This window comes from Narcine bancroftii, chromosome 9, assembly GCF_036971445.1.
Source record: "Narcine bancroftii isolate sNarBan1 chromosome 9, sNarBan1.hap1, whole genome shotgun sequence".
NCBI lineage: Eukaryota > Metazoa > Chordata > Chondrichthyes > Torpediniformes > Narcinidae > Narcine > Narcine bancroftii.
In genome coordinates, this window is record NC_091477.1 from 111,648,223 (window position 1) to 111,665,905 (window position 17,683).

Below are 17,683 nucleotides of genomic sequence, written 5' to 3' on the forward strand. Positions count from 1 at the left end.
CATGTAGGGTTGAATGTCACATTCTTTAAAGAAAATGTATTGCGTGCACTATATTCTCCCTATAATTAAGGGTAACACAATAGTGTAGCAGTTAACGCTTTTGGCAAGTATACTTTGTATTCTAACATAAACTCTGTAGTAAATAGCAGCCTCCAATATTATAAAAACGGACTAATCTTGAAAAATTGTAAATAGAGTAAAATCTCCACTCTCCAGAATTCAAGCAATTGGCAGCCTCAAGCAACCGGCAAAAAAAAAGGGAAAATGGGTGAAGAAAATATGAAAATTTAAAATTGGCACCCCCCCCCCCCCCCCGCCCCCCCAAGTGGTCAGTTTGCCAATCACAACACAGTCTCAGGCAACCGGAAAATTCACTTTTGATAGATGCTGGATAAGATCAACCCTTGTGACCTGGTACAAATTCACTGTACATCAATATGCGCTCATTTGGATAGCAAAGGCAAAATGAAAACCTTTGTGTATTGCTAATGTCAACAGCCTGGTATAACATATTAGCAGCCGTCAACAGTATCAGTGGTTTGACCAGCACTACAAACAATTAACTGGTAGTTTGCTTAATGTATTTTTGTGGTGCTGTACAGTTCTTGATTCAGTTGAAAAACTGTTCAATTGTATTGCTTGCAAATTACATACCTAATTCTTTCAATGAAATGCATTAAAGTTTTCCGTGGTGCAGTCGGGACCACCTTTAAGTACGTTTTCTCTCTTTCCAGGCGATTAAGTGATGTCTTAAAGAGGAAAAGATTGCCAAAACGTGTAACCAGGAGGACAAAATATTCACCTCCAAGAGATGATGACAAAGTAGACAATCAAGGTGTGATTCCTGTAATATTACAATTTAATAATGAAAATGCGAATTTGTTATACTGGTGCTCTGTTTTTAATATTTAAAGTATTGCAAGAGGAAAAAACAATATTTTAAATCCGTTTCGGAAGTTAAAGACCCAGGGATATCGAACTTCTAGAAGTAAACCTTTTATCTACGGGTAAACAAAAATGGAAGACTGAAATAATAAGCTTTGTTTATCCCTGTGAATAACTTTTTCTTTCTACATGGTATCAGCTGCGTTGCTCACTTGCACAACCCATCTGCCTTACAGTTCCTTTCACCACTTGGCTTTGTATCATCTTCAACTGTTGTGTGTCTTTTTTTTTGAAAATTTTATTTATATGTTAAAATGAATAAAACTTAAAAAGACACAAAATGCATGATATTTTGAAAATGAATCCCCTACAACCCCCATCTCCCCCCCCAAAAAAAGAAAACTGACATCAAAATTTGTCAGTTAATTACCATGGTTTGGAGCAACACCACTAACATGCGGGATGGGGATTTAATAATTTAACCCATATAATCCAAATACAGGCTCCAAGTTTTATGATGAAAAAGATAATTATCATGTAAATTATATGTAATCTTTTCCAATGCAATTCAAGACCTCAACTCCATATTGCCATCTTTGGATACTCAAATCCGTCTCATTTTTCCAAGTAATTGCCAAACATTTTCTGGCCACAGCTAAAGCCAATCTCAAAAAAGCAATTTGAAATCTATTTAATTTCAGATCTAAACTAATCCTCTTAATATTACCCAACAAAAATACCAGAGGATCTAATAGAAAATTTACTTTTATAATAACTTCTAAAAATTCCTTGTTTATTCCGAAAAGGTTTCACTGTCTCACATGACCAAGTAGAATGCAGAGAAGAACCTACATTCTTAAGACATCTAAAACATAAATCTGAAGAAATAAATAATAAAATTATATTTCCTTAATTATTCCAGAGTTAAATATAATTGATGAATAAAATTATAATGAACCAATCAATACCTTTTATTTAAAATTTTAGTCATACAATCCCTACATAAATTCATCCAATCTTCCTGAGAAATACGTAAACCTAAATATTTCTCCCACTTCAATCTAGAATTATGAATATCTGGCTTAAGCATTTTATTCTGTAATAAAGCATACATCTCAGATATAAATCCCTTCTTACCACCCTCAGTAAGTAAAATTTCAAACTTAGGTCATCTAGGTAACCATAAAGTATATTCAAAATTATCCAACAATAAAGGTTTAATTTGATAATAAGAAAAGAGTATTTAAAAATGTATCATATTTCTTTCATTCTTTGAAAAGAAATAAAATATCCTGCTTCATAACAATCTTGTACCAATTTAATACCCTTTTGAACCCATAACTTGAAAAGTTGATTATTAAGTGTAAAGGGGAAAAGCTTATTTTGATACAATGGAGTTTTACCTGAAATCTTGCCTTGAGGACCTATAGCTTCATTTTTAATATACCATAAATCCATTGTGTTTTGAAATAGGTAAATTATAACTACTCAATAACTTAGGATTCCATCCATAAATAAACTAATCCATCTTCTCACCAATTTGAGATAGTTCAATATTAGCCCATATCAAAGCTTTATCTACTTCAAACATCCTATTAATAAATTTCATTTGTGCTACATCATAATAATTTTGAAAATTAGGAAGTTGCAAACCTTCTAATTCATATTTCCAAGTTAATTTCTGTAATGATACCCTTACCATTTTATCCTTCCAGAAAAAATTTCTTCACTTGTGGTCCTTTAAAGAAATCATTTTTAATGATTACATGGATCAGACCAAGCACCAATCCTTCAGACACCCCAGTCATTTCCTAACCTGAAATTAACTCACTTTTTACCCTTTAGAGCTTTAAACTATCCCCTATTCATGCCAAGTTATTACTACCAAATTTGCTGAAGGCTTTTTTAAACATTATAACTTTTTTTTGTATGCCATCTTATCAAATGCAACTTGAAAATCCAAAAAAACACATTCTCAAAGATGGATTAATCCCAAAGTTTGATGGGATCCAATCCAGATTATTGAGAGAGAAGAGATTGTTGGGTCCTTGACAGATATTTGCACCTTCTTTAGCTACAAGCAAAGCCCTAGAGTCCTGGAGAGTAGTCACTGTTGTACTTTACAGCTTGGTTAAGGGCTCAAGCGTTGGTTACCCTTAAATTCCTAAATATGTTGGATGAAGTACAGGTGCCAAACCTTTTTATCCAGAACTCTGAAAACCAGAAACTTCCAAAAACCAGCACTTTTATGGTAGATGACATCTGCTCATCTAAGGTGGAGTTTGGCACCAAACGTGACCCATTGCGACTCAAGCTCAACTTCAGTGTATCCCGTCACATTCCACTATTTTATAAGTACCTCCGAATCATCTATGCTGATGCCCATTGTGTCATGGTACTTTTAGTTGGCCTGGCGGTGGCTCAATAGCTGTCATCGCTACCCATAATTCCCCACCCAGCTGAAACCACTGTGCCAGCGCAGGGGAACCAAGAAGGGGGCGTTCTCCAGGTACTGGTACAGCGAGGTGGGGGAGGGGGGAAAGAGAGCAAGAAAGAGACAACAGCACAACTCGGGTGGGCTTAAAGGGATGGAAATCAAAATGATTCCAAACATTGTCTGGACCTGATGATCCTGGAAGAAAGGTTAGGCACCTGCACTGTTTCTCCAGCATTTTTTTGTTTTGCATGACAATCAATATCTGCTGAACTTCCTGTTTAATTGTTCAATTGTTCAGGAAGGGCTTTAGGGAGAATCCAGGAACTTGCCAGTGAGCCTGCATCACAGGTAGGGAAGCTATTGGAGAAGATTCTTGGGGTCAGGACTAGCATTTGCACGCTAGGAATTATTGGGTGGCTTTGGGTGAAGCAGCTCGTGCCATATCAACTTTAGTGGCATGTTTGCAGAGGTGAAGAAGATTTTTGAGGTTAGGGTAGTGGATGTTCACGGATTTGATGAGGTCATAGTAGGGTGATGAAGAAAATTGAGATCAATGGCAACTTGGAAATTAGATTCAAAATTGCCTTGGCCAATGAAAGCAGAGGGTAGTTGCGAAGGAATATTTTTGTCTGGATATTTATAATCATTGGTGGTCTGTGGGGGTTAGTCCTCTAATCTTGATTCTTATTAAATATAAATGATTTGAGCAAAAGTAGGTTGATTAATTTTGTAGAAGATACAATAATTGGTGTTGTGGATAAAGGTTATCAAATTGTGCAATGCGATATAAATCATTTGGAGATGGGCAGAGAAATGGCAGATGAAGTTTAATTCTGAAAAGTGAGGTATTGTATTTTAGGTGTATAGTGAATGGCGGTACTTTTGGGAGCACTGTGGAGTGAGATCCTGAGGTGCAAGGCCTTGGCTCCCTAAAAGTGGCAACATAAGTGAAAGGACGTGGAGGCTTTGAAGGTGGAAAAGGGGTTCATCAGTGTCTTGCTGAGATGAGAGAATGAGCTCCCGTTGAGGTTGTGTTCTTGCCTTCGTCGTGAGTGGTGTCGGCCGCCGCTGATATGGCACGTGCATGGGTTAGCATACAGGTGATGGGTCACAGATGCTGGAGGAATGTCAGGATCATTCGTGGCAATGAACCAATGAGGTCAGAGGAGTTTGGCTGGGTGTAATTTGGGGAGTTGAAGAATGCAATGTTGTGTCTAGTGAATAATAAAGAAAATCAACTTCATGGTGTGCTGAAAGAAACGAGTGAGTGCATTCTTTTTGTTTGTGGTAAATCAGTGCTGTTACAAGCGGTATCCCTGTGAGTTCATAGTACCATCTAATTTAAAAAAGATAATGATGAGGATAAACCCTTGCAGGAGCAGTTGGGGAAGTTAAACTAGAGAGTCCCCTTTTTATTAATAATGCACCAGCATGGCTCACGATCCTCGAGGCGCACTTCTCTGCCCTCAGTGCAACGAGTCAGAAGATGAAGTACGGTTTACTTTTGGAGCATCTTCTAGTGCAGATTGCCTCTGAAGTGGAGAACGTCTTGGGTGATCTACATATGTAATTTTCCATACGACATACTTTCAACTGCTATTCTGTGGCATACTCCGCTGTCTAGGGAGACTCTTATTGCCCAATTACGAGCTGATGACATCCAACTCGATGGTTAACTGCCAAATGTTGAGGGGGTGAAAATAGATCTAGTATGTGCTTGCTATCAGATTCCAGTTGAACCTTCTGGTTTTGTGACGAAGGCAGTAATTACTCTTTTCAGCATGCTGTTTTTTTTTTGGAAACTGTTCCTTCTATGTTTACCTTGTCACGTTCAATGGCATTTGGTGTGTCTTTTTAATTTCTACCCTCGATCATTTGGCAGATTGTGCCAACCTGGCTATGTCCATGACCTCTGCATGGAAGATAGAAGTATTGGCTTCAGCCCTAGTCAACAGGAGCAAATGGAACGAGAGCAACTGCTTACTGCACCTTGTGGAGTGCCAGCACGTTGTTGATTGGAGGCGGCACCAGCACCAACCTCGCAGGTCCAGGCTTTGGGCACACAAAATTCTTTCCATCGACCTAGTTGGAACCATAGCTAAGGACATGATGGACCCTGCATTTGTTGGAAGCACTGGAGATTTGGCGCTGCTGCCTGGTCCTGTCAGCCACCTTGTGACTTCTACAAATGGCAGCTGGGAAATAACCAAGTCTGGCAGTAGATGCAACTGCTCCCCATGGGCATGTTGGTTGCCGTCATTTCCTCAAAGACCACTGCTCAGGTGTTGAATTTCTTGTTGATTACAGTGGTCCCTATAACCACGGAGGAACTTAGACACCCCAATATGCCATGTATTCTTTCAGCCCTGAATGATTCTCTTATTTAAACATATGGCCGGGGTCACTCATGTTGGATTTTGGTCTCAAGAAACCTTTTTGGTGGGTTTTCAAGGTTGCAAATGTGGGTCATTCCATTTTGGGAGTGGATTTCTTGTCACATTTTTCTTTGGATTTGAAAAATCACTGTGTTGTGGACTGCAGCTGCATTTGTCGTCCCTCCATTGTCGGCATCTGCCTGACAAACCTTCAACCTAGCTCTTGCCCTTTCTGAGCCTTGCTCAAATATTTCCCTCGCCTTGCGACCCTTGTCATACAGACGTTAAACATTACAGTAACCTACCATATAGAGACTTGGGGTCCTCCAGTAGCGCGATCTCTTAGGATATCCCTGGACTTGGACTACATGCATGAGTTGGGCATAGTCTGCAGACCTGACAGCTGCTGCGTTTCACTGTTGCATATGGTTCCAAAAAAAAATCTCCTGGAGTTGGCAGCCTTGTGATTATCGTGCTCTGAACAATTTTATTGTGCCTTGCCGATGCAGCATTCCCAATTTATAAGACTTTTCAGCAAACCTCCATGGCGAACGTGCATTTGTGAAAATAGATCTAGTATGTGCTTGCTATCCGATTCCAGCTGAGCTGTGAAGACGGCAGTAATTTCCCTTTTCAGCATGTGTTTGAGTTTCTGCGAATAACATTTGGTCTATGGAATGCGGCTCCGACATTCCAGTGGTTTATGGACCACGTTTGTTTACATCGACAATATTCTGATCACAAGTGTGGATGAAGAGGAGCACAAGCGTCACCTTATTTCATTGTGTCAGAGGCCAGATGATCCCGTGATCAATCTCAGTAAATGCATTTTTGGCATTGCTGATCTTGTATTTTTGGAACTTAGAGTTACACACTATGATATTTTGCCTGATGAATCAAAAGTGCGAGAGATTAGAGAATTTCATGGACCCCGTTGCATTTTGGTCAGTTGTGACTTTTATAGGCATGAAGAATTTTTATCGCTGATTAAAGGATCTGATGAGTCATTGCCCAAAAGACCATTAACTTTGGGAGATGATGCCTGAGTGCTTTCAGTGATGAGAAGACTGAGCTTATCTTTGTCATTCCTGTGGAAGCAGTGTTAGTCTGTGGGCAATTGGAACCTATGGTTCTTTTTTTCAGCCAAGCTGTCTCCAGCTCAGACAAGGTATAGTACATTTGGTTGAGAGCTCTTGGCCGTCTATCTCACAGTGAAACATTTCAGCTTTTTTTATTGGATGGTCGTCCTTTCACCATTTATGCAGACCACCAGACTCTTGTGCATTCAGCAAGGGTAAGCATGTCTCTCTACTTGCCCAGAGAGATTTGGCATTTGGACGCCTTACATTTTTCATTGGACATATGGCACATCCAAGAAAAAGCAAATGCTGTGGCCGACACCGTCCAGGCGCGACATTGACGCCTTGCATACAATTACTGCCATTTATTTCACTGCCGTGGCTCGTGCATAGCATGCCGATCCCTATCTCATCCGGTATCACTGGATCAACTCAATTCAAGATGTGACTGTATGAATCAGGTAAAAGGTTAGTCTACAGATTTCCACCCCCACCCCCAGGAAGGCCTAGGCCTTTTGTGCTGGCACTGTGAGGTGGGAGATTTTTGAGTCTCTTCACTCACAATCTATCGCATCCTGATAGAAGATCATCAATCAAACCAGAAAAGGAACATTTTTACTGGCCTCATGTTAATAAACAGGATGTTGGATTAAGGGCAAGGGCATGCTTGCTGTGTCGGTGCTCGAAAGTCTCCAGATACATGAAATCCAAGCTGGGGGATTTTATTGTTCTGGATTTCTGTTTAGTAGGTATGCTTCCGCCATCTCGGGGATGTGCTTACGTGCTCACATGTGAAGACCAGACTACTAAGTGGCAGGATGCCATTCCTATCACTGACATCTCTGCAGAGACTGTCGCTAGGGCTTTCATGGATCGTTGGATTCCATCTCTGTGTTCCGGTTACTATTACAATGCATCAAAGGTCTCATTCGAATTGACGTTGTTCCGAGCTCTCTCTGATCTTCTGGCCACTACCTGTTGTTCCCACTGCTGCTTATCATCCACAGGCTATTGGACTCATCGAGCATTTCCATTGACGCTTGAGCATTAACAGCAGGTTGCGATTCATCTACTTGGAGAAATGTTTACCCCATGGTTCTCCTTGGCGTGCGTACTGCTTTAAGGAAGATCTTGGATGTTCAGCAGCAGAGCTAGTATATGGCTCTACGTGGACCTTGCTAGGCAGGTTTGTGAATCCAAGTCCAAGCACAATCCTCTATGATTCAGTTAGTCATGTTGATCATCTTTGGGAAAACATGGTTACTCCGAACTCTTCCAATACGACAGGTGTCACCTGCAGTGCATGTGCCAAATGATTTACAACACTGTACTCGTGTTCCTTCGGCATCATGCCGTTCGCAAACCACTTCGGCCCATTTACGATGGTCCTTTACAGGATTTATGATGCCACCCGAAGACTTTTGTGATTGACAGGAATGGAAAAGCTGACATGGTTTCCTTCAACAGGTTGAAACCGGCTTATATCGTTCTATGCCAGAGTTAGTGAAGTAATCGCACCCTTGTCAGACAGACTGTGCATTGCTTGTCTTGAACTATCATATGAAGTGGGGCTGAACTGTCAGCCCTCCAGACCGTTACATAGCGAGACAGTTCCAATCATTGGTGGTCTTGGAGTCTGGTGTGTCTTAGTGGCTGAAGGTGGGGGGAGGGGGGTGGCGGGGTGTTGCAGTCATGTACTTACCTTCGTCGGGAGTGGTGCCAGCTGCCACTGATGACATAAGTGGAGCGTGTTAGTAATAATGCACATGTGCCGATGTGTTAAGTATCAGTATGAGGGTGATGGATCTCAGACATGAGGAGAAGTGAGAGTGTCAGGATCACCCTTGTGGCAGTGAACCAATGAGGAGGTCAGAGGAATTTGGCTGGGTGGTGTTTGGGGACTTGAAGAATGCAGTGTTGTCTAGTGAATAATAATAATAAAGAAAGTCGACTTCATGGGGTGCTGAAAGAAATGAGTGAGTGTATTGTTTATTTGTTAGCTGTGGTAAATCATTGCTGTTGCACTCCAAAGAGGTGAGACAAACTTGGATTGTTTTCTCTTGAGAGTCTGAAGCTTTGAAGGGAACGATGGAACTTGTATTACTGAGAAGTATATGGCGAGACTCTTTTTTCCCATGTTGGAATTGGGAAATATTGGAAGGCCTGGCTTCAAGGTGAGAGGAGGGAAAGTTTAAAGGGGGTGTTTGGGGCAATTTTTTTGATTTACAAACTGGTATGTGTCTTGAATCCAATGCCAGGCAATATTGGAAGCAGAGATGATGGTTATGGAGCTATTTTGACAGACACATAAACCTGCAGGGAATGGAGGGATTTGGGTTGTGGGTTAATTTGGCAACATGGCAGGCCAAAGGACAGTTTTCTGTGTTCCATGTTCTAAGTGTTGCACACAACTGTAATTTTATTTTGTTAGCAGAATTGAGGTGGATTTAATATAGATGCATTAAATTCTCTTCTCATTTTTAATGATGCAGGTATCATCTGATCTATAACATCAAAGGAGCAGTCTGTATCCTCTGCTTTGTCCTATCGTAGCTGGATTATTGATGATTGTTTGGGAACTTGTTCAAGCACTGATGGGCATCCTGCACATTTACCACATAGTTTTGGTTTATTTGAAATGTATTATTTATCAAAGCATATTTGTATCATATTACGATCAAGAGATTAAATTAGTGATATGATGTACTAATTGTTTTGGTTCTACTGTGGGCAAAGTTTGAGGTGGAGCTCCAAGGTTGTCTTCAGCACTACATAATTTTGTAATTGCAGTATTTTCTCGCTCATGATGAGAAGTTGAACTTCAGAAAAAGTCTCCATGTGGGAAAATTGTGCACATTGCTCCCTTTTCATCAGGAGATTTTTTTCTTCTTCCTTTCAGCAAAGAGTCCAACGGCAGCCCAATCTCCCAAATCTTCCTTCCTTGCAACTCTGAATCCTAAAACATGGGGAAGACTAAGCACACAGTCAAATAGCAACAATGCTGAACCAGCACGTACTGCCGGAGTAAGTGGCATTGCACGAGTCACCTCAAAGGATACCATGTCTAATAACAGGTAATGCAGCACAAGTTCACAGGAAACATTCTACTGCCAATGTATTGTATGGAGTTGTCAGCTTTGCTTAAAATAATAGGGAGTTGTGATTTTTCTTTTTAGGTTTGATTTTATTTGAAATTTACACAACAGAGTTCTATTATTCTCCAGTTTAACTGATGGTGGCATCAAATTCATTAGGATGAATAATAAGCCACTTGTTGAATGCATTTTACTTCAATATTTTCCAATCTGTGGATATGACACGAGCATAATTGATAATTGAATGTTAAGGTTATTCCAGTTTATGCCTTGGTAGCTATCTGAAGATTTGCATTCTTGCACTTGAGTTCAATCACCTAAATCAGTGGATGTTCATGCTTTTCATTTATGATCTTGGCGCTTAAATTGCATTATTTAACAAATCATTTAATCTTATTTGCTCCCAGCAGTTGTCAGTTCCTTTATATCTCTCAAGCCGAAGATGGCCTGAGCACCTTGTACAATTGCATGTACTTAGTAGCTTTTGGAACAATGTCAATCATCTGTTGTTAACCAAAGCAAATTTTGTCTGGGGAAGAAAGTCTGGAATTATTTGGCATTTATTGTATGCTGTTTGTATGGTTCAATTCAGCATTTGTATTTTGAAAAACTGTTTCAGAGAGAAGATAAAAGTATGGATAAAGGAACAAGCCCATAAATTTGTTGACCGTTACTTCACCTCAGAAAATGTGGATGTAAACAATCCAGCACTGAATGTACTTCAGAGACTTTGCTCTGCTACTGAACAACTAAGTTTGCAGGTATGAAACAAACCCACAAAATCCACTGTGAACCATAATGAGCCCATTTGGCCTAATGAGCCTGTTAGCTCCCAGCAGAGCAGTCCCATTTCCTCCTTATTTCTGAGACTCTGCAGCTTATTCTATTAAATGAACTTCAATTCCACTTTAATTATTTTGCCACTTGCATACAGTAAATGGGAATTTATTGTAGCCAGTTAAACTAATGATACATTTTGAGGGTAACACTGTCCCAACTGTTTGGGTTATTGGAAGGGGTAGGTTTGATGCAAGGGAGATTAAGTTTTAAAAGACCACTTTTATAGCACAGGTATTGGGTTTGTACCATAAACTACCAGAGAAAGTGCCAGATGCAACTACAATTAAATTTAAGACATTTGTCCATGTACATAAATAGAAATGATTTGGAGAGAGATGACCCAAATACAGGCAAATGGGATGAGCTTCGTTCAATACTTTCGTCAGCATTGACAAGTTGGGTAAAAGGGCTTGTTTCTTTTCTGTATAATTCCATGACTCAGTGCCACCAGAGTTCACACCCATTGGAGTGAAAAGTGGGGCCAGCAAGATGAAGGAATTTTAGTTTGAGGGTGATTGAAGGTCTGGTCAGAAAAAATGAGGCATTTGTTAGGTATGGGCATCTGGGAGCATAATAGCATTACATAGAAAGTGGTATTAGAGGTCCTGAAATGTATAAAAGATAATTACGAGCCCAGAGTACCCCAAAAGTAGCAGCAATAGAAATTCACCAAGATAAATGGTTACTTAAACAAAAGTTGCTTTTAATTTTCTTTAAACGTTTAAAAACAGGATCAAACTTTAACTTACTACTATTAACTTAGCCCCCTTCTAATTTTAAGCACATGTGTATGTAATGTATATATGTTCAGGAATGTTCTTTGCTTTAATAGTCCAATATTCACTTCTCATTTCTCCAAGGTCATTGGTATCAGGCAATTCTTGTACTGTCAACAGAATTTAACATTTATAAATTTTCACCAGGCTCTGATGCTTAATTAAATGGTTACCACTAAGGAAGATTCTTGTTGGTTTCAGAGAGATTTATTGCTCATTGGACACACAAACTGATTTCATCCAATCATTAACTTCAATGTCTTATCGAAGAAACTTGCCCCATCATGGGTTTCAAAATGATAATCTCTTCTTCCAGGTCACCACAGAGTTCCTCTTGTTTCCCTTATTTCAGGAGAAACACTCTAGCCAGCCATTTCCTCTTGTAAGGACTACAAGGGTTTTCAACAGGCTGAACTCAGAACTCGCAACCCATCTTCAAAATGGGGTTTTCAACAAGCTTACCATGTTGCAGCCTAAAAAGCTACTGCAGAACTGACTTCTCTCCCACTCGCTCTCTGCTTGTAAAAACCAAACCTCCTCCAAAGGCTCCAAACTCCATCCTGTGTGGAATATTTGGAGATGTTTTTGGGAGATAAATTGGTAAAATTAGAGTAGGTTACTGTAAAACCGATCTTATTTGAAATACTGAAGAATTCATATTCAGTGATTTTACAGAAACTATGGAGAATGCTATGCATATTTTACAAGTAGGTGCTAATTGAAATGATGTCATGAAATGAATAGGCTATTGTCTTGGAAGAGCCAGGTTTTCTGTGTTGGACTTTTTTGCAAGGCCTTTGACCTCTCTGCAAAATTCTCACTCAGAGGTCATTGAAAGGTTTGTTTACCTAAAACAACAGATAGACTAGAAGACTGACTCTTTTGTTTGCTGGAGAAGGAGAGGGTTTTGCAAGTGAGAGAGTGAGAGAGAAGGACATACTGCTGGCAGTTTGGAGTCTCTCAGAGAGAGAAAAACAGAAGGGAGTCTTTGACTGTGTGTGACAGCTGTAACAAGCCAGGAGAAGCTTGTTGGAACTGAAACAGAAGCTCCAGAGTGGCGGATGGCTGGAAATGCTATCTGTCTGATGTATCTCTTGGAATAAGAGGAACAGAAAGGAACTTTGTGGTAGCCTTAAAGAGAGGTTATCATCTGGAGAACCCTGATGGGGCAAGATTCATCAGCAAGACATTGAGGTGACTAATGGTGGTGCTTCAGTTGTGAAAATCTACACATCTCTCTCTGTAAACCTACAAGAACCTTCCTGAGTGGTAAACATTTACCTTTCGAACCCCAAAGCCTGGTGAACTTTATACATGCTAAATTCTGTGCACAGTATAAGAATTGCCTGCAATCAGTGAATTTGGAAGAATGAGAAGTGAGATTGAATTGTGAACCAAAGAACTTTCCTTAAATTTACACACACACACTACATATACGTGTGCTTAGAATTAGAAGGGGGTTAAGTTGGGTTCGTTAAGTTAATAGTGATAAGTTAGTTTGATTCCGTTTTCATGTTTAAAGATAATTAAAAACAACTTTTGTTTAAGTAACCATTGTCATAGCGAATATCTATTGCTGCTGGGTTTTGGGGTCCTTTGGGCTCGTAACACTTGAAATATCTTTATCAGCACTTGAGTCTGGATTTTCCATTTGCACCTGCTTTTAAAATTCCATCCAAAGCAGTTCCATTGTCTTTTCAAAAATCACTGGTGCCTGAATGTCTAGCTTCATCAAAACGCTTGTATTTAAATGAGATGTTTTGTTACACTGTTTGTGAAGTGACCTACACTGAACCCCTGCAATCTATCTCTTTTAAAGACATGTTATATTGTATTTTACATAAATCTAACAGTAGATAAATCCCCATGGCCAGGTATATCCTCTGTTTTGAGAAGCAATGGAGCAGATTGCCAGGTCTCGCAGAGTCTGTTTCCCCAAGGTAGGTCTGTAAAACTAGATGGCAGGGGTTTACATGGGACCTGAGGGGTACAGTAGTTGCTATCTGGAATGAGTTGCAAGAGGTGGTGGTTAGAGGCTGAGATAATAACAACATTTAAGAGGCATTCAGACAGGTACTTAAATGAGCAGGTCATGGACAGATATAGAATTAATGGAGGCAAGCTGGAGGAACATTGATGGTATGATGGTCGGCAAAAGAGCCCATTTATGTGCTGTACAATTCTGATATTAAAAAAAAAATGAGAGAGGACTTGATGAAACACAAAATCCTGAAAGGTTTTTTGTGAATTAGATGTGGAGAGAATCCTCTTGGAAAATTATAAGTAAAAAAAAAAGTATCACCTTTGTGACATTGAAAGGAATATCAAAGCCAGTTTTACATTAAGTTTGAGCAGAGTATGACCATTGTTGCATATTATTTAAAATGACCAGTAGGAAAGTCATCACACAATTTCTGTTGACAGTTGAATTTGTCCCTAGAATTGTAAATCCTAGTAATAGAAGAATATTTCTGTTGAAAAAGTGCTGGAGTGTTTTTTTTTTCAATCTAAGATAAGAAATGGCCTTCTATTGTGCAACTTAACAAAAAGAAGGCAGCACTTTGTATCGCACTAACAGTCCAAGAATTAATTGTCTTGGTTTTCTTTGATCCAAGAAAGATGAAGTTCAGTCCATTATGAGACTAATTAGAATGTGACTAGCTTGTTTCCCACCTTTCATCTTTCATGAAAAATGAGAGAAATATGAAATTTGAATAACTTAGTTTTAACTTGCAGGTTTCAGTAGTAAGGTGTTCACCCAACTGAAACAGCAAGATTGGGTTGTGATGTTGATGATCTCTTATCTGATTTCTGCAAGGACTTGTCATTTCAGTTTTGTGTGTTGTCATTTCTATGTTGTTTCCATTTCTCTTGGTGCCAAATTCACTTTGTGGCAATAATTCTGATCTTCTTCCTTCAGTACTTAAGTTTCCCCTCTACAAAGTCCAACAGTATACTTTTATATTAATTGGGCCACGATGTTTCTTCATGGTATCCACCCACTTATTTCCCATGAGTTTTATTTGTCCAACATTGCACTTGATGGATATACTACAGTTTCTGCATTTGACCTTCAAGTTTAAGATCAAAATATTAAGCAGTGTATTATAAATGAATATTGTAGGTGACACAATCTTAAAAATGAAGGCTTATTAAGTAGGTATTTTTTATGTACAAGGGCCCTGCATTAAAAATACTTTACAGCCTAATTTGAAGTGGCATGAGGATTGTGCAATACATGAATAATTCTATCTACGTGCATAATAGAAAGACTGCACAAATTTTTGAAGCAGTTTTGTTTCCGTGGTACCTTATGTACCACACTCACCCATCTTGTTTCTCCCTCAAAGGTTAATGGAGGAATTGAGTGCCTTCTAGAAATCCGCTCAATCGTCTCAGAGTCTGATGTTTCGTCCTTTGAAATTCAGCACAGTGGTTTTGTAAAACAATTACTGTTGTATTTGACATCAAAAAGTGATAAAGACCTCGTGAGCCGATATGTCAGATTGAGAAGATTTCTTCATGTTTTCTACGGTTGTCCTGTGAGTAGTCATTTCAGATGTGTTCATAGCTTCCCTCCTGGTCTTACCAATTTGATAGCTTGCAAAAACCAGATTTAGATGCGTTAGATTCTCAAACTTGATGGTATGTTCAAAAGTATTTTTTAAATATTTGCATTATGTAAATAAGTTTCAAAAACTTTAATATTCTTTGGAAAACATAGCCTTAATAGTTGTATCTATCAAAATGTTGGAACTATTTTGACATGAATCACCCAAATGTTTTGCTGTCTATGGAAAACAATTTCCCCAAAAACTACAATTTTAACAAGAGGACTCATGAACATTTTAGGGCAAATATGAATGGTTAGTAAATACAGCCTTGCCTGGATTGGCAATGGAATTAGAGAAGGAGACCATGTAAACCCAGTTTGCCTCCTATTTAGCTTATTCATTAAGAATGATGCACATGGAAACATTATTCACTCAGTGGTACAAATAAATAATTTTAGCAGTCTGTACCTTAAATGTTTCAATAGTGAGATCACAACCTGTGCTTGAATACTGGAACAGTAACGTGGGTTTTGGGTCAGAGTTGGAGGTGACTATTACATATTTCAATTTTCATGAGGATTGCTTGTTTTGTCAATGTTTCCATTAATATTAAAAATTTCTATTATAATTGCCAGTATCCCACAAGATTCCTTATGTCAAAAGTTATTTTCTTCTCTGCATTGTGCATTTCTATTTGTTTCCATCCTGATATTTGATGACGTCTCTTGTCCTGAAGTTTAACAGGTTCAACCAAATCAAACATTACTGAAATAGGACAAATAATAGATATTCTTAGTCACATTCCAGCTGCTTACAGAATTTGTGCCTGGAATATGATGTGATATCATCTCTGGATGAGTTGAACTGCAGCAATACTGGAGTGTCAGGAGCCTCCTGATACTGGCAGTAAAACCAATTAACCTCTTCCTTTCTGCAAGACTAGCATTGTTTTGTGTGGTCTTCAGGATAAAGTGAACCATATAGCTATTGTTGGGGTAGTCTCTACTATTCGAAGAATGGGCACAATATTTCTGATTAAACCATGTTGCACTTTTTCCATCTCGTTTGTTGTTGCTGGATTCACTGCTAAACAAAACATTGAAGTGTGAGCACAAGGATATAGAAGAGACCTCAAACAAAAATGTTTCCATATTAAAGAAATTAGACTTAATAAAGGGTCACCATCTGATACATTGACTCTTTCTATCCAGAGATATTGCCTGACCAACTGAGTCCCTCCAGCTCTTCTTCGTTCACTAAAGAAATTAGTTGAATCTTTTGACAGGGAGAAATGGTTTGAAAAAATATTTCTGGTTGATCTCTTGTTAATTTTGCCTGCAACTGAGCAAATTGGCAGTGGTAGCTATTTAGTATCTCTTAAGGTTGATGGACAAGTTTGCTACTGATGTTCAGCATGAAACCAATTATTTGCTGACTCATTTCCCTGCAACCAATCCTCATTGACGGTTCATCAGTGAAGGGGGTAAAGAACTTCAAATCCCTGGGTATCAACATCTTTGAGGATCTGTCCTGGACCCTCCATGTTGATGCAATCACAAAGTAGGCTTTTCAGCAGCTAAAGGTCACCGAACACCCTGGAAAACTTCTACAGGTGTACCATGGACAGCATTCTGGCTGGTTCCATCACGGTCTAGTATGGCAGTGCCAACACGTGGGATTACAAAAAATTTACAGAAGGTTAACTCAGCCAGTGACATCATCCATTGAGGACATCTACAAGAGGTGATATCTTAAGAAAGCACCCTCTAACCTCAAGGACCTTCACCATTCACTCTCTACCATCGATTGGAGGGGGCAACTGGTACAGGAGCCTGAAGACGAGCACTCAGCAGCACAAAGACAGCTTCTGTCCATCTGCCGTCAGATTCCTGAATGAACAATGAACCACAGTCGCTGCCTTTGACTTTTTTTATTTTATCAAGTGGTTTATATGAATGTTAACACTGTGATGCTGCCACAAGACAACAAATTTCATGACGATAAATTCTGAATGTCTGCCTCAGCCTCACCTCTCCAAATAAAATGAGACAAAACAGAACTGTATGGACTCGTTTTAAAAATGAATGTTAACTTCAAGAAAAATTAATTGCCTTCAATCATGAAATCCTGATGAGTTTCTAGGGGACTTGTGCTTTGACTCAGTTGTTTCAATCTTCAACTGTACTTTCATCAGGCCAAAGAGCCTGCTCCGACTCTTTAAGATGTTTCAAAAATCTCTTGTAACTCTAAATATATTGGGGTATTACCATTATGTTGTTCGTCATGCTGCCAACACAATTTATTATAAGGCCTGCAATGTTGCAAATGCAGAAGAGACATCTGCCGATAATAGACTTGAAAAGGATCTAACTGGTTTTTCTATCTTCCTTGTGTTGCAAGCCTGTTTATAATATAGGACATTTAATCGCAATTGATAACCTTGATGGCACTCTTCCCAAGTACCAATGGTGAAACAGATCTGTTAAACAGTCGACCATAGAATTTTATGTGTATTGGTGACGTGAAAAGAATATTTCATGCTTTATTATAAGCTCTTAGATGTTTTGTCAAGATATTTTTTAAAAATGGGTTTATGGGGGAGGGTTGAAAATCAATTAATCAAGCCCAGGTGAGTAGAAGAA

At 39.1% G+C, this 17,683-nt stretch overlaps 1 protein-coding gene across 6 annotated transcripts in view; it reads left to right on the forward strand.

The window, feature by feature from the left end:
* trip12 (thyroid hormone receptor interactor 12) overlaps window positions 1-17,683 on the forward strand; it is a 121,223-nt gene that overhangs the window by 75,978 nt on the left and 27,562 nt on the right. For all 6 annotated transcript variants that reach the window (XM_069897335.1, XM_069897334.1, XM_069897336.1 and 3 more), the window contains 4 exons: window positions 735-835; window positions 9,676-9,850; window positions 10,491-10,632; window positions 14,838-15,029. In XM_069897335.1, the coding sequence (XP_069753436.1) occupies window positions 735-835; window positions 9,676-9,850; window positions 10,491-10,632; window positions 14,838-15,029 (610 nt within the window). The remainder of the gene's footprint in view (window positions 1-734; window positions 836-9,675; window positions 9,851-10,490; window positions 10,633-14,837; window positions 15,030-17,683) is intronic.